We start from the raw sequence: 26,734 nt of genomic DNA, 5'->3' as shown, positions 1-26,734 counted from the left end.
CCACCGAGCCCACAAGGAGCTTCTTTGCGCTTGGCCCTCAGTACTGGCAGTTGGGATTTCCGATGTCGGTATATTGGCCCGGCATACCACCCTCATAGACATAGACCATCTCTGTGGTAGCATGAAAGCACTATTATGCAACAGTGATCTGCATTGTGGCACAAAACTATATTTATTTATTACCAGTCTGTTACATAGCGCACACATATTCCGCAGCGCTGTACAGAGAACGTTTGAACATTCACTTCAGTCCCTGCCCCAGTGGAGCTTACAATCTATATTCCCTACCACATGTACACGCACACACAGACATTGTTAAATTGTACATCAGAATATTGTAACACCTGATATGTTTAATGGTGACCATGGAATTCATTTCAAATGTTGTCATTTATTGGTCTGTATCATCTGTATATGGCAGTAGGGTGGCACATTTTTGTTAAATTTGTCATAAAAGGAGATGCTGACAAAATTAAGATTGTTTTTGAATACATTTCTGTTAGTAGATTCTAAGGGGGGTATTCACGGCCGCAATCGACAAAGCGGCTTTCAAAGTTGGGCCCGTTCTGCCTATTTCTCATACCTCAGGTACAAAATAATGTGCAATATGTCCTAATCTTCCTTTTTCATATGTTCTGTGTGGTGATCTCTTTGCAGACCTTATCAGCAGCGATGACAAGCTGGCGGAACGCTCTTCGGCTATTTGTCTGGTACAGGAAGATGATGACCTGGAATATGAATTGGACTGATGAAAAAAACAGAAACTATCTTTGTTATTGTTCTAAGGAGATGATTTATGGGTTGTGGGCCTGTCCTGTATTACTATCGTCCTGGGATGGAGTTTACCAGTGACAGACGATGGCAGCAATTGCTAAGCTCTGTGCATTTTGGGGGGTTATTCTGGTTGGTTTGAAAAAACAAACTACTTCTTTATTGGACAAAACCATGTGCACTGCAGGTGGGGCAGATGTAACATGTGCAGAGAGAGTTACATTTAGGTGGGGTATGTTCAAACTGAAATCTAAATTGGGAATGGGGAGTGAACAAGTCACTCAGTAGCGCTGGTTCTTATTAGGGGAATCAGACCCTTTAATTGGTTAATTAATTGGGTAGAGCTGCCGCCACACAAGCAGAGGGAATGTGTAACTCTGTGGACAGAAAGCAAAGGTAGTATGTGGGGATAATAAATATCACCACTAGGTGGCGCTGCTCCACTCAATAATAATTACTAGCGAGTCAGTATTAAGGAAGATAAAGATAAATCTTTCTTTTAATAAAAAGTCATATATCACACAATAAAAATGCGCATTTACATATCAATTTACACTCAAATATTAGACACACAACATATAACATAAAAGGCCTGGGCTGGCTATGAGGCTTTTATGGCTGCATAGTTGCTATTTATGAGACAATATCAGGCTTTAAATGAGCAATATTTACCAGTCCCGTATGGATCTATATATTTATCTGTACTGGAAAGTGGGTAACTGTGTCCTTTATCTGAGCTCTGTATTGTTGCTGTTATGCAAAGTGCTTTTCACTCCCTATGATCGGGAACAGGCTCCAGGTTCAGGTGTCCACCCCAAAAAATACTTCCAAGTCCACAGTGGGATATTTGTAATCCAATATACCGGTAACTGGTAACAGTGGGGCTAAACGGGCTCCAAAACGCGTTTCTCCGCCTCCTCCTGATCCAGCTGGATATATGACTTTTTATTAAAAGAAAGATTTATCTTTATCTTCCTTAATACTGACTCGCTAGTACTTATTATTGAGTGGAGCAGCGCCACCTAGTGGTGATATTTATTATCCCCACATACTACCTTTGAAATCTAAATTGCAGTGTAAAATAATGCAGACAGTATTTATTTACGCTGCACAGAAACAAAATAACTCACCCAAATGTAACTCTCTCTGCACATGTTACATCAGCCCCATCTGCAGTGCAGCATGGTTTTGTCCATTAAAGAACGAGTTTGCTTTTGCAAACCAACCAGAATCACCCCATTAGTGTAATGTTCCATAACCTTTGTACACCTACTATAAAAAGAGCAGATTAGAGGTTACATTATTCCTATATTTATGTCTGTTATGAGTAATTTCACAGTCAATATGTGACATATTTTTTAATAATATTTTGCTAAAAAAAATTCCACTTTTCTTAAATATATGTCCATTTATCAATCTTCTTCCTCGTCATGTACAAAAAGAACGCTTTCTTCCCCGAGTTGCCAAGTTGTCGGGAGAGAGCTGTTGACAACCTTTCCGTTCCAGAGACCCTGATCCCTGGAACTGAAAGGTTGTCAACAGCTGCAGTGTCTTGAGAAAGGCCATAAGTGGCCGAAATGTCAACCCCAGAATTATTATCTGTGACTGAACATGTGGAAATGGTGATGCAATAAACCCTGTTACATTTTTATGACATTTGGTGAGTGCCCTTAATTGGACCTGATTGGCCATATGGATTGTTATTTGTGGAACGGTTTTCTGTTATCTTAGACTGAGGAAGCAGCCCGCTGCCGCCGACATTTGATGGCTGTGAGTGCGGAACCCTTTGACCCCCTGTCGCTAGGCCTGCCTCCACAGATTGCATACCCTGCCAGCACTGTATGTGTATAGGTGCTGGAATCTCATATGAGAGAGGCTGTGCTACCTGTGTACCTGCTGGTTATGTTACGCCACTGGGACGTGTGCAGAACGACCTTGTACATAAGCCATATAAATAACTGTTAATAAAATAAATAAAACATTTCATTTACATACTGACTTTTGCCCCCAGTTGCTATGGCCCCGTTAAGTTAGAAAAGGTCACATTTAACTGGGCGTGTTCCATTAGGAAATCTAGAAGATTAACGAGTCTCTTGGAATGTTACATTTGTAGTTGGAACAAGCATTAGCGCCCAACTTCTACTTCCACTTGTTCGCACAGTTTTGGATGGACAGATTCTGTGCCTAATTATTTAAACACATGTTTCTGCCGAAGGCCAAACTCACTTAAGAACAGGTTAGTCCATTCACTTACCTGGCACATGCGGGTATAATTTACTGTCCTTTCTGGCATTTGCTTTGTGTCTGACACATACAATAGTTCTGAGCTCAATGTGAGTAACACGCTGGTCCGTATGTGTCTCCATTGTTCTAATTTGCACAAACTGAGGGTGCGCGATTGTGAATGTGCGCAACTACGGGGGGGGGGGGATGAAATACAAAATAAAGCAGCGCTTTTGGGCTATAACAAATTTATATATTTATATATTTATTCACATCAAATGTAAATCCACCGGCCAATAGAACAATAATAAAATCACATTAAGGGGCACATTTATCAATGATCGCATTTGCAATGCGATCTGGGCGGAATATTACCGCCCAGGATCGCATTGTAAAGTGCGATCAGATCACTGGGATGATCATCCCTGGCACTGCAGGGACAGGGCTCTGAAAGGAGCCCGTCCCTGCAAAGTGCTAAGCCGGAAGCCGGGGGGGTCTGCGCATGCGCGGTTATGCGCTGACCCCCGCCGACCCCTCTTACCGCATTGCCCTGCTCGGGGAGTGCGATGTGTAGCCATAGGCTACAATGGGCTATCTCCATATCAGAATGGATATTACCCAGGGGTGTGATGCCGGGCTGCCCGATGTTGATAGATTGGGCAGCTTCGCATCCCCCATAGAAACCTATGGGGGATGCGGCGGTGCAGGGGGGATCACAGCAGGGATAGGAGATGCATTTAGGTGAAACTTAATATTTGCGGCTAACCCCCGAAAACGGGTGTTTTCGGGGATTTAGCCGCAAATATTAGTTGATAAATGGGCCCATTAGTGAGACGTAAACTAACAATAATACATATATAATATGAATAAAAAATTACAGTTTGGTTCTCCAACTATTGCTGGTTAGAAATAGCCCAAAAGCTTTGCTTTATTTTGTATTTCATTTTCTTTTCAAAGGGTTGAGTATCCCTTTAAAGTAGCAGCACGCTGGTCTCTATTGGTAATTGTGCTCAGTTTACACCCTTTTTTCTATCTGTGGGGGGGGGGGAATCTGAGCCAGATGGATCTCTCGGCCCATGAAATGGCCAGATCAGAGTAATGATTGGCCAAGCAGAAATAACATAGCATCTTGTGTGAGTGTTGTGACCATGTAGCAGTTGTGCTTAAGGGGCCCATTCGTAGAATTATCCGACTGTGATCTCCTGACCCCCATCCAATGTCTCAATCGACGATTTGCGATTCTCCATTATCATATGTTCCTATGAGGTATGTTAACCATATGGGTGGTCTCCCATCCCAGTACCGGCTGGGCCCATCATTGCTTGGCTTTTAAGATCAGGCATCATGGAGGTGAATCACATATGTCTAACCTACCTCATAGGCCCATATGATAATAATGGAGTACTACGTTGTACAGAGTAATTGTTTTGAAAAGCCAAGTAAATGTGGAGATGAGCGCTATGGTCTCCTCATACCACATATATCCTATAATTACATCCTATTGTTATGTTTGCATTAATATAACAATGTCTACCTACTTCATTGAGGAAGTGGTAGAGGTGCGGTAGACTGGTCTACTGTACCGGAGACATTCCCGAGCCTTGTAACATTCCGGGAGGGTAAGGTAGTATGAAGTGTGATTTGAGGTGCCACTGCCAGCTTGCCCACACCCTGACAGTGACAAGTTTCCTTCCTTATAGCTAAATGAATTTACCTATATGTCGGAGGTAGTGTAGCCAGATACGCACCTTCATCAGGTCCCGCACCACCACTAGGCAGCTCTAGGCATTTGCCTAGTGCGCCGACCACTGGAGGGCGCCAGTGTGCAGCAGGGACTGGAGCAGAGAGGTGAGTTGCACCAGGGGTCTCCGATACCTCACTTAGGGCAGACGTGGATAGTGGGGGTGTTTCAGGAACACATTCACACCTGTCATGTCAGGCAGGTTAAAAATGGTCAATGGTTCCCCCACAATGTAACATTTATGTTTTATAAACACATCAAACACATGAAATACACACACACATATATTTTATTTGTGAATGAAACAATGTTTGTGTATAATCTCAGGCACTGACCTTGAATCATTTTCTTGCACATATTTAGTGCCAGTTACATATCATGTCCCCGGTAGTGCCAGTCAGTGGCGGCTCATACCTTATGGTAGGAGGGGGGCTGTCGCTGCCCGCGATGGGGTCACCCCCCTGCCACTGCCCGCTCCTCCTGGTACGTGCTGCAAGCACAGCGTTCCTGGCACCTGTTATATGATGACAGGCGCTGGGACTGCCGCATGCGCAGCACCGATCTCTGTACTGCGCAGGCGGCCAGCTTCTATGTGCTGCTTCAGTAACAGCCCATAGGAGGGGAATTACAGTCCCGGCACCTGTATAATACAGATGACAGGCACCGGGACCAGAGCATGACCAGTAATGACCTAGGTACTGTGCATGCTCAATCCTCAGATTTTATGGGCTGACGCTCGGCAGCCCGTAGAGAGGCGTCCCGGAGGGAGGGAACACCTCCCAATGTGACAGCCTTGGTGACTGGCAGGTCGGACATCCAATAGGGAGTCACTGCCAGTCACAATGAAGCCAGTGCAGTCACTCGCAAAGGCAAATTCCTTCTCAAATGGACAAAACCATGTGCACTGCAGGTGGGGCAGATGTAACATGTGCAGAGAGAGTTCATTTGTTTCTGTGCAGGGAAAATACACAAAAATGCTTTATTTCTACACTGCAATATAGATATCACTTTAAAGTAAAACCCAAACCAAGTCTAACTCTCCCCTGCAGTGCACATAGGCCCTTATTCTAGTTGACTCGGACGATGCGTATTTTCGGACAGCCACAGTGTTCTTAGTCCCGCCTACCATACGGATCGCTCACACCCTCCTAATGCGGTAAGACGCCGAGTGAACGGACCGTGAGTGGATGTTTCATGCAAACACCTCCCCCATCTGTGGGAACCTCCCACATCCTCCGATGGTCGCCGACCCTGGAATGATGGACCGAGTGGTCAGGCAGCCCCGAGTTCTCCAGACCACTTGGACATTTCTCCGTATGAAAGCAGGAATATGGGCAGGCAGCTGACATCCGGCTATGTCATATGTCCGCCCCCCCACACGTGCATCACGGCCGCATTACCATACGTACGCCCAGCGTTTTCATGGGAACGCCCATGAAACGCGGGGCGTACACATATGGTAATGAGCCCAAACAGCCCAAACAGCCCCTCACACCCCTCTCCACCCCCTGCTCGGATGGTTCCGTACGATCATTCTCTGTACGGAACTCACGCCGTGTTCGTACGTGTGAGGCGTTAGCACATGCGCAGATACACCTCCGCACATGCGCAAACACCAACCATCGCCCATCTGTCCGCATTCGGAGCCGTCTGACTCAACCAGAATAAGGCCCATAGTTTTGTCCATTTGAGAAGGAATTTGCCTTTGTGAGTGAACCAGAATAAGGGCCAATGTGCGTTCTTAAAAGTATACATTACGGTATAGTATCAACTGTGAAAGATGTAAAGTTGCAACTCTACAAAAGTCATATACACATAGGTATCTGAGCATACATAGCTACACTTACAGTTACTGTATCTGTCTTCAGCAAGTTTAAAAAATCTATGAAACAAGTTGAACTGCTTGTGTGGAAGGTTTACCCTGTGATAAGTAAATCCCTCCTACAGACAGTGTGTGCAGCACACAGTAACAGTGGGTCACACTCTCTGCTCTGTCCTCAGAATGTTCCTACGCCAAGCGTCGCTGCTGGTCACAGCCTACCTAGGTATGTCCTTCTCTATTATGTCTTATCAGGGGAGCGCTCCTCATCGTTATGTCCCAGTCCTACATCCTCATACGGCAGTACGGGATCACAATGGGATTTGGGTTGCGTGTGTGTTTAGTTACTGCTTGTACTACAACTGTCCAGTAACCAGCGGTGTAGCTAGGTGCATATTTCGCGCCCCTCCTCCTCCCGGTAATGAATTGGGGGTGTGGCTAACTTGTGTTGGCATGTTACATTTGAAATATATGACACTGTAACGCAATCTGCTGCGCTATATAAGACAGTAACGGAATCTGCTGCACTATATAAGACAGTAACGGAATCTGCTGCACTATATAAGACACTAACGGAATCTGCTGCGCTATATAAGACACTGTAACGGAATCTGCTGCGCTATATAAGACACTGTAATGGAATCTGCTGCGCTATATAAGACACTGTAACGGAATCTGCTGCGCTATATAAGACACTGTAACGGGATCTGCTGCGCTATATAAGACACTGTAACGGGATCTGCTGCGCTATATAAGACGCTGTAACGGAATCTGCTGCGCTATATAAGACACTGTAACGGAATCTGCTGCGCTACTGTATATAAGACACTGTAAAGGAATCTGCTGCGCTATATAAGATGCTGTAATGGAATCTGCTCCGCTATATAAGCTGCTGTAACGGAATCTGCTGCGCTATATAAGACACTGTAACGGAATCTGCTGCGCTACTGTATATAAGACACTGTAAAGGAATCTGCTGCGCTATATAAGATGCTGTAATGGAATCTGCTGCGCTATATAAGCTGCTGTAACGGAATCTGCTGCGCTATATAAGACACTGTAACGGAATCTGCTGCACTATATAAGACACAAAAGGAATCTGCTGCGCTATATAAGACGCTGTAACGGAATCTGCTGCGCTATATAAGACACTGTAACAGATTCTGCTGCACTATATAAGACACAAAAGGAATCTGCTGCGCTATATAAGACACTGTAACGGAATCTTCTGCGCTATATAAGAAACTGTAACGGAATCTGCTGCGCTATATAAGACGCTGTAACAGAATCTGCTGCGCTATATAAGACACTGTAACGGAATCTGCTGCACTATATAAGACACAAAAGGAATCTGCTGCGCTATATAAGACAATGTAACGGAATCTGCTGCGCTATATAAGACAATGTAACGGAATCTGCTGCGCTATATAAGACACTGTAACGGAATCTGCTGCACTATATAAGACACTGTAACGGAATCTGCTGCACTATATAAGACACTGTAACGGAATCTGCTGCGCTATATAAGACACTGTAACGGAATCTGCTGCACTATATAAGACACTGTAACGGAATCTGCTGCGCTATATAAGACAATGTAATGTCCGCCCCCCCCCTCCCCTCCTCCTGGCCCCACGAATCCCCCAAACCTCAAGTTTATTACTGTTTACTAACATCATTAATTAGCTGTAAAAAAGTAAAAAAAAAAGAAATCCACCTTGTACCAACAGATAACAGGGCGGCACGGGCGGCAGCAGAATACCTTCTCCTCCAGGCTGGTCAGGGCCGGTGCTAGGGTGTTCGGCGCCCCCCTGCAAAAATATAAATTTGCGCCCTACCTCCCATCCTTCAGTCAGATTACAACACATGGTAGTGTCCATTATTCCATTATGCCACACAGTAGTACCCCTTATGTACATTATGACACACAACAGTAGAGACCCTTAAACATTATGCCACACAGAAATGCCCCTTTTATATATTTTATGCACATTAAACAAAACACAGTGGGGCAGGGGGGGTTATAGAACACAGTGGGCCAGGGGGGTTACAGAACACAGTGGGGCAGGGGGGTTACAGAACGCAGAGGGGCAGGGGGATTACAGAACACAGTGGGGCAGGGGGGGTTACAGAACGCAGTGGGGCAGGGGGGTTACAGAACGCAGAGGGGCAGGGGGTTACAGAACGCAATGGGGTTACAAAACACAGTGGGGCAGGGGGGTTACAGAACGCAGTGGGGCAGGGGGGGTTACAGAACACAGTGGGGCAGGGGGGGTTACAGAACACAGTGGGGCAGGGGGGTTACATAACGAAGTGGGGCAGGGGGGTTACAGAACGCAGTGGGGCAGGGGGTTACAGAACGCAGTGGGGTTACAGAACGCAGTGGGGCAGGGGGGTTACAGAACGCAGTGGGGCAGGGGTGTTACAGAACGCAGAGGGGCAGGGGGTTACAGAACGCAGTAAGGCAGGGGGGTTACAGAACGCAGTGGGGCAGGGGGGTTACAGAACGCAGAGGGGCAGGGGGGTTACAGAACACAGAGGGGCAGGGGGGTTACAGAACACAGAGGAACAGGGGGGTTACAGAACGCAGTGGGGCAAGGGGGTTACAGAACACTGGCCCTTATTCTGATCGGTGCGGCCCGATCAGAATATGCGGCCGCAACCGTGCAGGCGAATCCCCGCCTTCCATACGGATCGCCACCTGCCGTCCGTATGCGGATATGTGGCGGTCCGCATGAATGTGGACGGGGATACGCCTCCTCCATGGTGGGAGCAGCCCCTGCATTCGATGGTCGCCGAACATCGAATGCAGGGCCGCACGCTCCACCAGGTCCCGCAACACAAGACCACACGGACACTTGTCCGTGTGAAATCATGTATGGGGGCGGGCAGCTGACATCCGGCGATGTCAGATGCCCGCCCCGTACCCACGCGTCACGGCCTCATTACCATGCATACGCCCCGCGTTTGCATGGGAACGCCCATGAAACGGGGGGCGTATGCATAGGGTAATGAGGCTAAGTAGCCCCTCACGCCCCTCTACGCCCCCTGTGCGGCGTATAAAGAATCCGTGCGGCGAAATCGCCTGCACATGCGCAGAGTGACCTCTGCACATGCGCAGACGATCAACATCGGCGGTCCGTCCGCATGCGGGAATTTCCGCACCGATCAGAATAAGGGCCACTGAGAGGCAGGGGGGGTACAGAGCACAGAGGGTCAGGGGGGTTACAGAACACAATTGGCATTCCTTTTCAGCAGACCAGACTGTTATTCCACTGTCATTCCTTTTAGTACATCCCCTGTCACAGTGGGGCAGGGGGGTTACAGAACACAGAGGGGCAGGGCGGGGGGGGTTACAGAACACAGAGGGGCAGGGGGGGGGGTTACAGAACACAGAGGGGCAGGGGGTTACAGAACACAGAGTGACAGGGGGGTTACAGAACACAGAGGGGCAGGGGGAGGGTTAAAGAACACAGAGGGGCAGGGGGTTACAGAACACAGAGAGACAGGGGGGGGGGGTTACAGAACACAGAGCGGCTGGGTGGTTACAGAACACAGAGGGACAGGGGGGGTTTTCAGAACACAGAGGCAGGGGCAAACGCAGGATTTTCAGAAGGGGGTTTCCAGAGGGGCGGAGCAAAGCATGGAGATGGACACTTAGGTGACCCAGTATATGCCGGGTCAGTTAAAGTATTATAGATAGACCAAATGTATATAAATAATAATAATACTAATAATTAACAAAAAAATACACACACACACGCGCAGGGGCGTCAACAGCAGGGTAGACCCCTGGGCATAGCAATGTATTGGGGCCCCTACTGATCCTCCAGCGGTAGGGGTGGGGGAAGCTTTGATGTCCCGTGGGTGGTAGGGGGTATTATTTCAACCACTCAGCATGTAGGGCCTGGATCAGTAATTTCCACTAATTACCCCTTTACTGCACAGATGGTGGGAGATGGGGTGGGAGAAGGGGGCATTGGGCTGAATGAAGGGGCCCTGATACATAACTTCCAGGGTGGTAGAGGATGTTTAATACGCAGAGGAGGGATGTATAGTGGAGTGGACTCATTATTCATAATTTTCTGGTGGACAGCTTGCTTGACTACAGATATCTCCAGTTCCCAGAAATATATTTCTTAGATTGTTATGGAATTAAAAACTAGAGAATCCCACCTACCAAATGATAATGGGGACTAGGGGATCAGAGTTCAGGAGGCAGAGCAATCTGCCAACGAGTATATAAAACTACATATCAGGTGTGTGGAGCTGGAGCAGTAACCAGCTGCTGGAAGGCCGATATCTCTGGTTGTGGGAAAAGTAGAGACAAGCTTCTAGTGTCCCTCAAAGGGGGAGACTCCCAGCTTTTGGAATATACCCTCAGAAAAACTCTAAGTCAGAAAGAACCTGAAATATCTGACTGGGAAGAGCAATTAACAGGCTTGGATGGGGATCACTGCTTTGAAGTCAGATATCTCCGGTTCCCAAGGGCCGATTTTTAAAATTCTTGTACCCATGGAAAGAGGGGACCCTCAGCTTTCAGCCTAGGGCACTAAGACTTCTGTGGGGGTTTCTGGGTACTCAGAAACCCCCCCTGCGTGCGCTACTGAGAGGGACAGGGGGGGTTACAGAACACAGAGGGGCTGGGGGGTTACAGAATGCAGAGGGGCAGAAGGGGTTTACAGAGCACAGGGGCAGGGGGCGTATCAGAACAAATGGGGGTGTTAGAGTGACAGTGACCTGAAATGTGGCATGGCACTCAGACTCTCAGCGAAGTGGCGTCCAGCTTCTGATGCTGGCTCTGGCGCTGCCTGTCTCTGTGCCCGGTAGTTGTGAATAGATGCTGCCTTGTTCAGTAGGGGAGCAGCCTGGAGAGCGCATTTTATCTTGAGCGCCGATCACTGTAGCTGCAGGGGCTTTAAATCACGCCACTGCGCCAGCCACAAAGGGACACAGCGTGGTCATCCGCAGCAGCAATTTGAAGCTGTGCGGATTGCGGATGTTAAGAGGCGGAGCTTTAACCTCGCGCGGGTAAGATGGGGCGGTGATGCTATGTTCGCTGCCTGCCTGGACCTACTGTTCTACAACTGCAGGAGAGGAGATACTATGCTTCCTTGCTTTCTGCCCATTACATTATCCATACAGTGACCAACGCCTGATGACCAGTTCAGCTGCTGCAGCGGCCCTGAGGCTGGTCACTCTGGGAGGAGTCTGGAGTGCTGCTGCGCTGCCCGGAAGCCGGACCGAGCAGCAGCAGCAGGGCAGGAGGCAGACGCCGGGCAGTAGGCAGCCGCCGGCACACGCTGCCCGCCGTTGGTGTATGGGGATCATGCAGGGATCATTTGCGGAGGGGGGGCGGGCCGGCGGCGCCATTCCACCAATCGGCGCCCGGAGCATGAGCTCCAGTGGCTACGCCCTCCCTACGCCTATGCCAGTAACCCCCATATATGCAGGGGGGTTACAGAACACAGTGGGGCAGGGGGGTTACAGAACACAGTGGGGCAGGGGGGTTACAGAACACAGTGGGGCAGGGGGGTTACAGAACACAGAGGGGCAGGGGGGTTACAGAATACATAGGGGCAGGGGGGGTTACAGAACACAGAGGGGCAGGGGGGTTACAGAACACAATTGGCATTCCTTTTCAGCAGACCAGACTGTTATTCCACTTTCAGCTTCGGCCTCCATTAGCCTGCATCCATCGCATTGCAGAGTTGTGGCGTGCTCAGAGTTACGCACATTGCACAGACTGGGGAAATCATTAGTAAGTTGCGAATAGATTTGCAGACCATCGGCAGCGATTCAATCTGAAGCCATTTGAAGACTTGCGCAGGGCGGGATTCCAGTCTGTCTGGGCGGCAGCTATCAGAGATCTGCAAACTCGCACAGCAGCGATCAGGTCTGAATCAGGCCCATAGGCTAAAGTCTGAAAGCTATAAAACATTCTTTTGCAACTAATGCGTAACCTCCTTGACTCTCGCTCTCCATTCTGCCTATTACACATTATAAACAAGATTGAAATAAATGAGGCAGAAGTGAATCCCTACTGCGGCCAATGCTACTGCGGCCAATGCTACTGCTACCAATGCTACTGCGGCCAATGCTACTGCTACCAATGCTACTGCGGCCAATGCTACTGCGGCCAATGCTACTGCGGCCAATGCCACTGCGGCCAATGCTACTGCTACCAATGCTACTGCGGCCAATGCTACTGCGGCCAATGCTACTGCGGCCAATGCTACTGCTACCAATGCTACTGCGGCCAATGCTACTGCGGCCAATGCTACTGCTACCAATGCTACTGCGGCCAATGCTACTGCGGCCAATGCTACTGCTACCAATGCTACTGCTACCAATGCTACTGCGGCCAATGCTACTGCGGCCAATGCTACTGCTACCAATGCTACTGCGGCCAATGCTACTGCGGCCAATGCTACTGCGGCCAATGCCACTGCGGCCAATGCCACTGCGGCCAATACTACTGCTGCCAATGCTACTGCGGCCAATGCTACTGCGGCCAATGCCACTGCGGCCAATGCCACTGCGGCCAATGCCACTGCGGCCAACGCCACTGCGGCCAATGCAACTGCGGCCAATGCAACTGCGGCCAATGCTACTGCGGCCAATGCTACTGCGGCCAATGCCACTGCGGCCAATGCTACTGAGGCCAATGCTACTGCGGCCAATGCTACTGAGGCCAATGCTACTGCGGCCAATGCCACTGCGGCCAATGCCACTGCGCCCAATGCTACTGCTGCCAATGCTACTGCGGCCAATGCCACTGCGGCCAATGCTACTGCTGCCAATGCTACTGCGGCCAATGCCACTGCGGCCAATGCTACTGCGGCCAATGCTACTGAGGCCAATGCTACTGCGGCCAATGCCACTGCGGCCAATGCCACTGCGCCCAATGCCACTGCGCCCAATGCTACTGCTGCCAATGCTACTGCGGCCAATGCTACTGCGGCCAATGCCACTGCGGCCAATGCCACTGCGCCCAATGCCACTGCGGCCAATGCCACTGCGCCCAATGCTACTGCTGCCAATGCTACTGCGGCCAATGCAACTGCGGCTAATGCTACTGTGGCCAATGCTACTGCGACCAATGCCACTGCGCCCAATGCCACTGCTGCCAATGCTACTGCGGCCAATGCTACTGCGGCCAATGCTACTGCGGCCAATGCTACTGAGGCCAATGCTACTGCGGCCAATGCTACTGCGGCCAATGCTACTGAGGCCAATGCTACTGCGGCCAATGCTACTGCGGCCAATGCTACTGCGGCCAATGCTACTGCGGCCAATGGTACTGTGGCCAATGCCATTGCTGCCAATGCTACTGAGGCCAATGCCAGCTCCAGCCAATCAGCTCCAGACCCGATCAGCCTGATTCTATCACAGCCGCTGAGTAAGTCCTGGGCTACGCACAGACTGCACACACTGGGGAATCATTATATGGTGAGCGGCTGTTATCTGGGAGTGTCAGGGAATACGCAGGCGTGGCTAGGTGTGTGAGGGGAAGTCATGTGATGTCAGCTCTGCCCCGATCAGCCTGATTCTATCACAGCCGCTGAGTAAGTCCTGGGCTACGCACACACTGCACACACTGGGGAATCATTACATGGTGAGGGCTGTTATCTGGGAGTGTCAGGGAATACGCAGGCGTGGCCAGGTGTGTGAGGGGAGGTCATGTGACATCAGCTCTGCCCCGATCAGCCTGATTCTATCACAGCCGCTGAGTAAGTCCTGGGCTACGCACACACTGCACACACTGGGGAATCATTACATGGGGAGCGGCTGTTATCTGGGAGTGTCAGGGAATACGCAGGCGTGGCCAGGTGTGTGAGGGGAAGTCATGTGACATCAGCTCCGCCCCCAATCAGTCTGATTCTATCACAGCCACCACGTAAGTCCTGGGCTACACACACACTGCACACACTGGGGAATCATTATATGGTGAGCGGCTGTTATCTGGGAGTGTCGGGTAATACGCAGGCGTGGCCAGGTGTGTGAGGGGAAGTGATGTGACATCAGCTTCGCCCGATCATCCTGATTCTATCAGAGCCGCTGAGTAAGTCCTGGGCTACGCACAGACTGCACACACTGGGGAATCATTACATGGGGAGTGGCTTTTGAGTCTATTTGCAGCTAATCGCAGGCCTGGGAAATTTTGGCAAGCTTTTCACAGGCTGGCGCTGGGCGGGATTTCACTGTGTCTGACAGGTTTGTGAACAACTAGATGCATCTGTCACACTCACGGAAATATAGGGGGATATTCGAAACCTGGATCCCACTGTGGGAAAATTCCGACAGTTGGAATCCTGCCCCATTTCATTCCGCTCGCGATTTTATCGGCAGGCGGAATGCGGGGACAAGGGGGCTTGTTGGCGATAATGGCCGTGGATTGTCGAGATCCAGCCGTGATTTCTACAATCCATGGCCGTTTTCATTGGCTGGTTCATCCTCAGAGAGTTAGTACCTTTTTGCAGTCCAAATTTTTTTTTGCAATTCAAACAATCTGGTTTAAATGTTTAAACTAATTGTAAATGATTTTTATTTATTCAAAAATGGTCTCCATTAAATGTTGAACAAAGTACATTTTAAAGTGCTCACCGTTGGATCTGATACTAGCGCTAGGGCTGTTGAGCCTGACTAGACGTTGGACTTGAAAGGGTTAAATAACCGACGTACAGTATACAAGTTTCAAAACAGAATAAAGGGGTTTATGGGATGGGCGCACACCAATCAATTTATGATTTTTGTTTGTTTCTCTTCAATCAGGTTTATGTCACTGCCAGGAAAACTGCAGTTATGAAGCTTTGTCGACATATCTGAATTTGGGAAACCAAAATCCCGATGTGCGCCCAGTAAGGAACTGGAAAACAGCAACCATAGTACCTATTGACATAGTTCTTTACACCATTGTCCGGCTGGTGAGTACTCCATTCAGGGTTTGTGCTTTGGTATATTTTTAAGAGGTCACAGGTCAGCCCATTGGAAAGATTTACAAAACTTGGAGAGAGATAAAGAACCAACCAATCAGACCCTAGTTGTCATTTCTCAAACACAACCAGTAACATGACAGAAACTGATTGGATGGAACTTCTTGTCTCTCAAAGCTTTGATAAATATCCCCCTGCATTAGTTTCTGACGTGAAAGGATCGGGGGCGGTATCAGACCCTCCAATAGTACCGAATTTGCCGGTACAGTACAGTTTTTTAACGGTCTGTACCGGCAAATTAAACTTGTACCGAATGTACCATTTTTTTAAAGAATTGACAGCCGGGCAGAGAAAGCTGTCTGTGCGCTGCCCGGCTGGATCTAGTTTCTGCCGTATAGTCAATCAGCGGCAGCGGCAGCAGCCTGGTCCGTCGCTGTTATCAATTCTCCCTAGTCTGGACGGCCGCGAGCCAAGAGGAGCTCGTGGTCTGGCAGCCGCTCATGATTGGCTGTCAGACTGCAAGCTCTCTCTGCCTGGCTGTCATTTCTTTCAATTGTGTGCGTCCGGCGGCTCCCTCTTGGCAACGAGCAATTCCCTCCCCCTTGATAACGAGCAATTTCTCCCCCCCCCCCTTGGCAACCAGAAATTACCCCCTCCCCCCTTTACAATCAGCATTTAATTCCCCCTTGGCAACAAGCCCTTGGCAATGAGCATGAAGCCCCCTTGGCATCAAACATGAAGCCCCTGGCATCGAGCATGATGAAGCCCCTGGCATCAAAAAATAACCCCCTAGCAATGAGCATGTAGGTAATGGGCATTATGGTTTGTTATATAGTATGTAATGGGCATCATGATGTGTGGCACAATGTGTAATGGGCTTTACGGTGTGTGGCCTTATGTGTAATTGGCATTACAGTGTTTACTAAAATGTGTAATGGGCATTACAATGTGTGGTATAATGTGTAATAGCACGCCCCTTTTTTGTGATGACATGCCCCCTTTCCATGAGGCCACACCCCTTTCTGAATGTGTACCGATTTCTGCCCTTCAGATGTTGGAGGGTATGTGGTATACAAGTCAGTATACCAGCATAGGAATCCCAACTGCCAATACTCTGAGAGGGGGACGATTGCAAAGAAGCCCCCGTGCAGGCTCACCTGGGGTTGTAGACACCCAGAGGGAGCTTTTAGTGGAGTGGTCGCTATACATTACTGAAATATATTAAGCCCATCACCACTTTTTATCCCTGAACCTTGTGAGAAAACGCTTTTCCCTTCGTAAATTGAAACCATTCCAAATTCGATCCCCATGTTTGGGACTTTTTTTTACTGAGGGAACCCATGAATATGGGATTATTATGAAACCTTTTATAGGTGTATTTATTTCTTCTACTTTTATTGACATCACCCCCGATGAAGTCCTAGCGTACAAAACGCGTAGGGTTATTTTTTCTACATGTTTCACATTCTGAACAAAATTATTACAACTGTGAAAAAGCTTCTGTGAAAAACTGGTGAAAAATACCACGCTTTGAATGTTGAAAAAAATCCAATTGAATAAAACCATTGTTTTTATTATTGTCTTTATGTGTAAAAGGTATTGTTGGTGAGCGTTTATCAATGCACACTTCTATAATCTATTTATATATATGAATATAAATGGTACTTGTGTAGTTCTCACGGCAGCACTACCCAGCGGATCGTATGCAAATCATACGCAAATCGCATGCGATATTTGGTTGACGTTGATAGTGGGGGCATGAACAGGTCGGAAGGAAACTTACTGCATCCCTTGTGGGCTCGCTGCGCTTGCCATGCTTCGGGCTGATGTGGATAGTGGTGGTGTGTGTTTGCAAATATCACATGCGATTTGCATACGATTTGCATGCAATTTGCATATGATGCGATCCACAGGGAAGTGCCGCTGTGAAACTACACAAGTATCATATATATAGAAATTGTAGGGCCTCTGCACTCACGAAATTAACTAAAATTAATAAATAGTGGAGATTTAGTTCATGAATTGATCAATGCATTTAAGCCTGCAGCCCCCTTCATGGGACCCCACTTTTCTGCAGGTCCTAACACTATTGCTCAAAATGATTACATTCTCTTATGCACCCTGTTTTAAACTATATGTCATAGCTTATGTTAACCACTTCCCTAGATGATTAGTGATAGGTGTGTTGGTAACTGCTCACCTTTAAAAGCAAAGTCTGCTGTGAGCTTAAAGGTCCATACACACTGGGCGACTATGCCCAGCGTGTATGGACAGCAAAAATGCCAATACATGCATACACACTGAGCGGCTTTCCCCCTGCCCGGCACCGATGGAGGGGGGGGAGGGGGGCGTTGCATAGCGCAGCGCTATGCAAAGCCATCCTGAAAGCCGCTCATCTGCTGGAATAACAGTGATAGCTACAGATGGAGCCGGCCTGCCTCTTGCTGGCGAATCGTGATCCGCCAACGGCGAGGCGCTCCATCTGACTGAGACACGCGTGCGTCTCACACGCACGCGCGTCTCAGTTTCCGGGCGGCGGGGCGATGGGAACCCTGTCCGTCTCCGCTTCACCCGGGGGTGGGGACCCCGGGTGACCGCAGACAAGCCGGCGGGGACCCGGGGGAAGCGTCGTCGGAAGTGGACGCGCACGCATCTCGTGCGCGCGCGTCCCCTTTCGCAGATCAGATGGTGGCTGGCGGGGGATGGCGGATGGCGAATCTTCCGTCATCCCCTGCAAGAGCGCGGCCGGCTCCATCTGTATATGTATTGTAATCATTTTGAGCAATAGTGTTAGGACCTGCAGAAAAGTGGGGTCCCGTGAAGGGGGCTGCAGGCTTAAATGCATTGATCAATTCAGGAACGAACTCTCCACTATTTATTAATATCAGTTAAGTTAGTGAGTGCAGAGCCCCTACAATCTCTGTTTAAACAATGTGATCACAAGCCACAGGGCACCCCGAAACTAGGAAAGGTGAGTGCCGATGTTTAGTGTAATATATATATATATATATATATATATGCACAAAGGAGACCCCAGATGCGCCAGACACGGATACAGCAGCTGCTCTAGATCCCCCCTGTTAGCGGGAGATGGTGAAGGATAGAGGTAGTGAGAATAGAGAGTGATAATGTATTCCACCTTGATGTAAATATATTCGGTACTTGTCTCCTAGCACGGCGCCCGATTTTGCTACGTACGCAAACGTAGTCAAATTGCATTGAATCGCATGCCATTATTGTATGGCATGCGATGATATGCGATTTTACCTGTTATAATGGCATTTAATGTACTATACCATTAAATGACATATAATGTCATTTATTTACCCCCCCCCCTCCCCACTATCCACGTCATACCGAAGACTGGCGAGCGGCGGTGGAACGCGTCCGCCCGACCTTTTCATACCCCCACTATCCACGTTGGCATGGAGTTGATTTTATATAGTGTGGCAAGTGTAGCGAGCCACCGAGCCCAAAGCGTGGCAGAGAGAGTTAGATTTGGGTGGGGGTTTACTTCAAAGTGAGATCTATATTGCAGTGTAAAAATAAAGCAGTCTGTATTTTCCCTGCACAGAAACAAAATAACTCACCCAAATCTAATTCTCTCTGCACATTTTACATCTGCCCCCCCTGCAGTGCACATGGTTTTGTCCATCTAAGAAGGATTTTGTTAGAAACAGTGAACTAGAATAAGGCCCACAGTGTAGTTCGGTATTGAGGGGTGTCTCAATGGACTTTTTTTTAGAAGAGAATGTTTCGTATGGATTCAATACCAGATATGGACTCCACCAATGTGCCTCCTCAAACAGCAAGTGTGGCATATATATATATACAGTAAATAAATAGACACAAACACACACACATAGTAAGTATATTACAGCAATTTAGCAAAATCAGATTTATTGCAATTAACACATTTCTTTTGCCTTTTTTTCCAGGATACCAATCTTCAAACCCTGACTGTATATATATGGTTCAGTATGGTAAGGTCCCCACGCAGTTATTTCTGTTTACATCAAATGTACTGTACAGTGTATGTTGTGTTGTATAATATTACCTCTTGCAATTAGTTAGCTCTTAATTCGTTAATATGGGTTACAGCTTCAAACCAGTACGCATACTTACCAATGTTGATGTCCCGGTGATCAGGACACCTGCACGGTGGAGCTGCGCAAGTGTCCAAAAAGGGGGACATGGCCTATGACAGAGGGGATGTAGCCTCGCTGGGATGCCACAAGTCACATCCCCATTTTCGAATGTGGTATGACCAGCACTGTGTAGGCTGTTGGCCATGCCCCCTGCCCCTCTGCTTCACTGAATAGATGCTGTGCACATGCTAACATCGTCTATTCCTTGCTGCTCTGCTGAGCAGAGCAGCAGCAGGTAGGGGGGCTCCCAACTGCCCTCCCACCACAGGACACTGCCAGCTCCGCTCGGGGCACTGGACAGCCCCCCAAAAATGGGACTGTCCTGCTAAAATCATGACGGGAGGTATGCAGTATTTAATGCACAGAGAGTTATTTTGGTCATCCTTGCAGGCAACCTAACCCCGCCTTCCAAATGGTGGCACTCTGGTCCACCATTAGTAGCAGTAGTAGTAGTTTGTTTATTTATAAGGCGCCACAAAGTGTCCGCAGCGCCTTACATAGCAAACAAAAAACAAATGACAAGGTAACGTACAGGGTGGGTTGATAAAGTACAGTATAAATAGGGGTATAGCTGGTAGAACTAAAATCAGCATCAGTTCTGAAGTAGGTGTCGAAATTGTCGAGGAGACTGTAGATGAAGTAGAGGAAGGGAAGAACAGGGCAGGAGCACTGGTGAGGTAAAGAGGTAGGGTGAGTACGTGAGGAAGGAGGACCCTACTCATAAGAGACTAAAAGGAGGTGGGTGGATGAACGAAAAACAATAGGATACTGGGTACTTATGTATTATCTGGGCTCCCATGTTAAATGCACCCCATTTTTTCATACCCCTACTATCCAACTACGCAAGGAGTTGATTTTATATAGTGTGGCGAGCGCAGCGAGCCACCGTGCCCGAAGCGTGGCGATCGCAGCGAGCCCCGCGAGGGGACACAGTCTCATAAGAAAACCGGGAACCCAGATAAGTACCGGATACTGTAAGTAGGAACGGATGGGAACAGATGCAGGGGTAGGGTAGGCAGGATAGGAGGAGCGAAAGAGGATAGGTGGAGGAGGGATAGGCTAGTCGGAAGAAGTGGGTTTTGAGGGAGCGCTTGAAGGAGGTAAGGGAATCAGAAAGCCTGATGGGTGGCGGGAGGTTGTTCCAGTGCACGGGGGCAGCACGAGAGAAGTCTTGGGAGTGGGAGGTGGGAGGAGGTGATTAGGTGAGAGGTCAGGCGGCGGTCGGCGGCAGAGCGAAGAGGACGGGAGGGAGTGTGGATAGAGATCAGTGAAGAGAGGTAAGGAGCGTTGGAGGAGGAGAGAGCCTTGTAGGTGGTGGTGAGGAGTTTAAAGAGAACTCAGAAAGGAATGGGGAGCCAGTGAAGAGATAGACAGAGGGGGGAGTCAGAGGTAGAGCGGCGGGAGAGGAAGATGAGCCTAGCAGCGGCGTTAAGAATGGATTGGAGAGGGGCGAGGCGGGTGAGAGGTAGCCCGGAGAGAAGGATGTTGCAGTTGTCAAGGCGGGAGATGACAAGAGAGTGAATGAGAATTTTGGCCGCGTCAGTGGAGAGGAATGGTCTGCGTATGCACATGTGCAGAAACAAAACATTGACCCTTGTGTTTTGTTACTGCAGAAGCGATCCGACCTGAATAAGGTCCAGAATTTGATTTGGACATAGTGGGCCAAATGTAATAGGGTGAGAGTTTCAGAAAGTGGGAGATTTTGGGAGAGTTTTCCCATGTTTTTTAAAGCAGCAATCAATTACACTTCAAAACCAGGTTGATTTTGCCATGTAATTGATTGCTGCTTTAAAAAAACATGGGAAAACTCTCCCAAAATCTCTCACTTTCTGAAACTCTCACCCTATTACATTTGGCCCAGGGTGTATTCCATTTCCTAGTATTCAATGCTAGTCATTTTTTACGCCTGCAGATCCAGCTCTTTGAAAAGACAAATCTGCTTTGGCAGAAATGGGCACTAAGCTTTCAAATTAGTGGTCTATTCCACAGAAAACGTCGGAATGAGAAATATTAAATAGATCAGTATTTATCAATATTGGCCAAAGGCTGGCTGACTAAATTAAGCGTCAGAGCAGCGGCACAAAAACATGGCAAAAGATAAAAAGTTTTTGAGGATCTCTTGCAGCGCTGGACCCTTGGATTCAGGGCAAACTAGATGTTCATATACACTTCATTGCAATATCCAAATTGAAAGCAATATAGTCCACTCTTCTTAAAAAAATCAAGGAAAAATTTATTCAAAAATGATCGTGAAAAACTCTAAGTAAACAGATGGCTTCCACATACAATAAAAACAAGTATGTGGAAGCCATCTTTTTAGAGTGGACTATATTGCTTTAAATTTGGATATTGCAATGAAGTATATATGAACATCTAGTTTGCCCTGAATCCAAGGGTGCAGCGCTGCGAGAGATCCTCAAAAACTTTTAGTCTTTTGTTTGTTTTTATAGTTTGCCGTTGAACTATTGTTTGGGGACAAGCAGCAGCAGGACACTATCGAGCTCTCAAGAGTTTCTTTGTCCATTTGTTTGGCACAAAAACATGGCAATTACTTTTACGAGGGTCTGTTTCCCCTCGTAACCATGCGAGGAGATGTGTAATGAAGACCACCTCCCCTAACATGCCGCCGCTGCAGGAGTAACAATAGCACCGCAGCCCCTGCAGTCGCGGGGAGGCGCAGTGTAAGTGCGGGCGCCGGGGGGCTGCGGTGCTATTGTAATAGCGGTACGGTACGGGTGGGAGCTGGGATGTCTGTCAGCGCTGCAGTGGTCCCGGCTCCTGTCCTGGCTTCATTCTGATGATATGAAGCATGGACCATCATAAAATGTCCGCCCCCATATAGCAAACAGTTCTCTGAAACTGTCTGCTGTATGGGGGTGGACATTTTGTGATGGTCCGTTCTTCATATCAGAATAAAGCCAGGACGGGAGCTGGGACAACTGCAGCGCTGACAGGCATCCCAGCTCCCACCCGCGCCAATGACAGCCGGACTCCGGAGGATGTAAGTATACATGTAGTATGTATATGTGGCGGGTGGCGGGTGCATCATCACCTTTGGCGGGGGGGCGCAATTTTTGAAGTTACGCCACTGATGGTCCCCCTCCTCGCTGCAAATGGCCAGTCGAGTGTGTCATTTGCCACGTCCGTTCGCTGTCAGGGTTAATGCCCATGCGCAGGGCCGAATTCAGATTACTGCGTGTGATCCAGTATCGGACCATTGTTCCAGATTCAGGCACTAAAACACCAACAGCGAATGGAATGAAACAGCTGAACGCGTTGGCGCACCGTTTGCTGAGAATGGGATGCGTGTGAGACTTTTGTGCATCCCTGCGAGATGGAACGCTCTGGTGCAGCTCCTACTGTAAGATAGTTCTAATGCAGAGGTGATGTTGCTATGGGACACCAAACAGATTCTATCTATTATCTTCTAGAACAGCCATGGGAACGGCCAGCATTTTATGGGTGTAAAAATTAAAACGCTGGGCGGACTTATGAAAACACTTGGTGCTCCCATGGGGTGGCAGGCGGGCCGATGCCCCCTCTTCGGCAAACACTGAAGGAAATATAAGGCAGTTCAGACTGACTTTTATTTCCAAAGGCATGAGAAAATCATTTGATCACGCAGGGTACCGAGGGGATTTGGTGGCGGAGGGGGGGAAGGGGGTTTGGGCGGTTCGGGGGGTGGTGTTTTAGCACTCAGTAAGCAGCAATTTTCGCTGCTTATCAAGCCAATTCGAATCACCCTTTTGACCAAAGACTCTCCTCATTGCAGCAATGGCAGAATGAATTCATATCCTGGGATCCAAAAAACTTTTGTGGGATTACAGAAATTTTAACGACAGCTGACAAAATTTGGAAACCGGACCTCTATGTAGAAGAAATGTGAGTTTAATATTTACATCAATACGTAATAAATATCAGTTAAAGAGCAACATTTACAATTATGTATAAAACCAGCTAAATGTGATGATCAGACACAAACAGAACTGCGGATGAAGTATATACACATGGCCAGGGATTATATCTGCGCGTGGACTGATCTGTCTGCTTCAGTGAAATTGGATTTTCACTAGTGCGGCCCGCGCGGGGGGCGGGGTTAAAGTTAGGGCGCAGGGGGAGGGTTAGGCACTAGCAGGGATGGTTAGGCTGCAGGGGGAGGGTTAGGCACTAGCAGGGAGGGTTAGGCTGCAGGGGGAGGGTTAGGCACTAGCAGGGAGGGTTAGGCTGCAGGGGGAGGGTTAGGCACTAGCATGGAGGGTAAGGGTTAGGCTGCAGGGGGAGGGTAAGGCACTAGCAGAGGGAGGGTTAGGCTGCAGAGGGAGGGTTAGGCACTAGCAGAGGGGGGTTAAGGTTAGGCTGCAGGGGAGGGTTAGGCACTAGCAGAGGGGGGTTAGTGTTAGGCTGCAGGGAGGGTTAGGCTGCAGGGGGAGGGTTAGGCTGCAGGGGGAGGGTTAGGCACTATCAAGGGAAGGAGTAGGCAATAGCAGGGAGGGTTAGGCACTAGCAGAGGGGGGTTAAGGTTAGGCTGCAGGGGAGGGTTAGGCACTAGCAGAAGGGGGTTAGTGTTAGGCTGCAGGGGAGGGTTAGGCACTAGCATGGAGGGTTAGGCTGCAGGGGGAGGGTTAGGCACTAGCAGAGGGGGAGTGGTTAAGGTTAGGCTGTAGGGGGGAGGGTTAGCCACTAGCAGGGAGGGTTAGGCTGCAGAGGGAGGGTTAGGCACTAGCAGAGGGGGGTTACGGTTAGGCTGCAGGGGAGGGTTAGGCACTAGCAGGGAGGGTTAGGCTGCAGGGGGAGGGTTAGGCACTAGCAGAGGGGGGGTGGTTAAGGTTAGGCTGTAGGGGGAGGGTTAGCCACTAGCAGGGAGGGTTAGGCTGCAAGAGAAGGGTTAGGCACTATCAAGGGAAGGAGTAGGCAATAGCAGGGAGGGTTAGGGTGCAGCGGGAGGGTTAGGCACTAGCAGGGGGGTAAGAATAAAGGGGGAGGGTTAGGCTACAGGGGAAGGGTAAGGTTACAGGAGGAGGGTTAGGCACTAGCAGGGAGGGTTAGGTTTAGGCTGCAGGGGAAGGGTTAGGCTGTTGGAAGGGAGGGTTAGGCACTAGCAAGGGGAGGGTTAGGCACTATCAGGGAGGGTAAGGCTACAGGGGGATGGTAAGGCTACAAGGGGAGGGTTAGGCACTAGCAGGGAGGGTAAGGCTACAGGGGGAGGGTTAGGCACTAGCAGGGAGGGTTAGGTTTAGGCTGCAAGGCTGTGAAAGGGAGAGTTAGGGGGTGCACGGGAAAGATAAGTATAGTTATTGGACATCTGTCGGGATTCCTTCCTTCGAGATGCCAGTATCGTTTTTTTGACCGGTCATCCGTATGTACCCTATACTGTACATGCATTTGGTCAGAGTTCATACCTGTACAGTACTAAAGATATTTCTACAGAAAGACCTGATGTAGGTACACTATTCCCCATTGTTTGGCTAGATAATGGAAAGTGTTGATCCTCCATACTATGAAAGTAATATTTTCGTACCATGTACATTTTATTATACAGGACAGAGCAAGATAACCAGAACCCAGTAATTCTGTACTACGGTATTAACAGCCAAGGAATGATCGGAGCTAGTTACCCTTTACGGATTGTTAGTGCGTGTAATCTAGATTTGTACATGTTTCCATTTGATATCCAGCAGTGCTACCTGACATTTGATTCGTATGTTCAACCAGGTATGTACCAAAAATGACCCATGAACACCCTGAATGACTGTCTGTAGTGAAATAGCCTGTAGTCCACGGATACTCTCACTCCCATCCAGTCCACAGGCTACACACTGATCTCTTCAAGTGCATCCAATCCCCAAATTAAGCACACATATTAATTTATATTTTATCTTAAATTGTTTAGGCACTGTGTATGTTACCTTACCACGGGCCAGATGCACTAAGCTTCAAAAGTGATAAAATGGTGACTGATAAACAACCAACCAATCAGCTCCTGCATGACATTTTTCAAACACGGGGCAGATTTATTAAGCTCGTGAAGTGATAAAGTGTCTGATTTTTTTATTACCGGCCAACAGGGGCGGATTGGGATAAAAAAACAGCCCAGGAAATTTCTAAGAGCAGCCCTACAAAAGGGGTTGAGTCAATGTAAGGATGGAGTCTTTTAAAGAGAGGTAGGCAGGGGGCCCATTATCAAAAGCAAGATCCCCCTCCCACCTTGTACCACACACTCCAGGACTGAACTGGGACTGAAAATAGGCACTGCCATTTACAGTACACATGCACACATGGTCTCACTATCTGGCTCCTGGCATAGACTCTTCCCTGTTCAGAAGTGAGAGGAGGTACAGGCGGAGATGTGAGACGAGGAACAGGGGGAGACATAGGAAGAAGAAAAGGAGACTTAAAAGGAGGAACGGGGAGAGACATGAGAGGAGGAACGGGGAGAGACGTGAGAGGAGGAGCAGGGGGCGAGGTTAGAGGAGGAGAAACAGGGGGAGATGTGAGAGGAGGAACAGGGAGACGTGAAAGGAGAAGAGGAACAAGAGTGAGAAGAGAAAAGGAACAGAGGGAGAGGTGAGAGGAGGAAAGGAACAGGGAGAGAGGTGAGAGGAGGAAAGGAATAGGAGGAGACGTGAGAGGAGGAAAGGAACAGGGGGAGAGGTGAGAAGAGGAGAGCAACAGGGGGAGAAATGAGAGGATAAGAGGAACAGGGGGAGACGTGAGAGGAGGAGAGGAACAGGAGGAGATGTGAGAGGAGGAGAGGAACACGGGGAGAAGTGAGAGGAGGAAGGGAACAGGGGAGACGTGAAAGGAGAAGGAACAGGGGAGAGGTGAAATGAGAAGGAACAGGAGGAGACATGAGAGGAGGAAAGGAACAGGGGGAGAGGTGAGAGGAGGAAAGGAACAGGAGGAGACGTGAGAGGAGGAAAGGAACAGGGGGAGAGGCGAGAGGAGGAAAGGAACACTGGGAGAGGTGAGAGGAGGAAAGGAACAGGGCGAGACGTGAGAGGAGGAAAGGAACAGGGGGAGAGGTGAGAGGAGGAAAGGAACAGGGGGAGAGGTGAGAAGAGGAAAGGAACAGGAGGAGACGTGAGAGGAGGAAAGG

At 48.8% G+C, this 26,734-nt stretch overlaps 2 protein-coding genes across 5 annotated transcripts in view; both read left to right on the top strand.

Annotated features, from left to right (window-relative positions):
* Nucleotides 1-1,204, top strand: part of LOC146045282 (dynein axonemal assembly factor 1-like) — a 32,470-nt gene extending 31,266 nt beyond the window's left edge. For all 4 annotated transcript variants that reach the window (XM_083164025.1, XM_083164027.1, XM_083164026.1 and 1 more), the window contains one exon: nt 658-1,204. In XM_083164025.1, coding sequence (XP_083020151.1) covers nt 658-749 — 92 coding nt within the window. In that variant the 3' untranslated portion in view covers nt 750-1,204. The remainder of the gene's footprint in view (nt 1-657) is intronic.
* Nucleotides 1,205-11,949: 10,745 nt separating this feature from the next.
* Nucleotides 11,950-26,734, top strand: part of LOC146045023 (5-hydroxytryptamine receptor 3A-like) — a 30,710-nt gene continuing 15,925 nt past the window's right edge. Inside the window, exons 1-6 of the mRNA XM_083163723.1 lie at nt 11,950-11,988; nt 13,218-13,854; nt 15,330-15,481; nt 19,429-19,473; nt 23,411-23,520; nt 25,178-25,350. Coding sequence (XP_083019849.1) covers nt 11,950-11,988; nt 13,218-13,854; nt 15,330-15,481; nt 19,429-19,473; nt 23,411-23,520; nt 25,178-25,350 — 1,156 coding nt within the window. The remainder of the gene's footprint in view (nt 11,989-13,217; nt 13,855-15,329; nt 15,482-19,428; nt 19,474-23,410; nt 23,521-25,177; nt 25,351-26,734) is intronic.

This window comes from Crinia signifera, chromosome 11 (genome assembly GCF_055691185.1).
Source record: "Crinia signifera chromosome 11, ASM5569118v1, whole genome shotgun sequence".
Classification (NCBI taxonomy): domain Eukaryota; kingdom Metazoa; phylum Chordata; class Amphibia; order Anura; family Myobatrachidae; genus Crinia; species Crinia signifera.
Note: the sequence above shows the minus strand (reverse complement) of the source record. Positions and strands in the feature narration are given on the sequence as shown.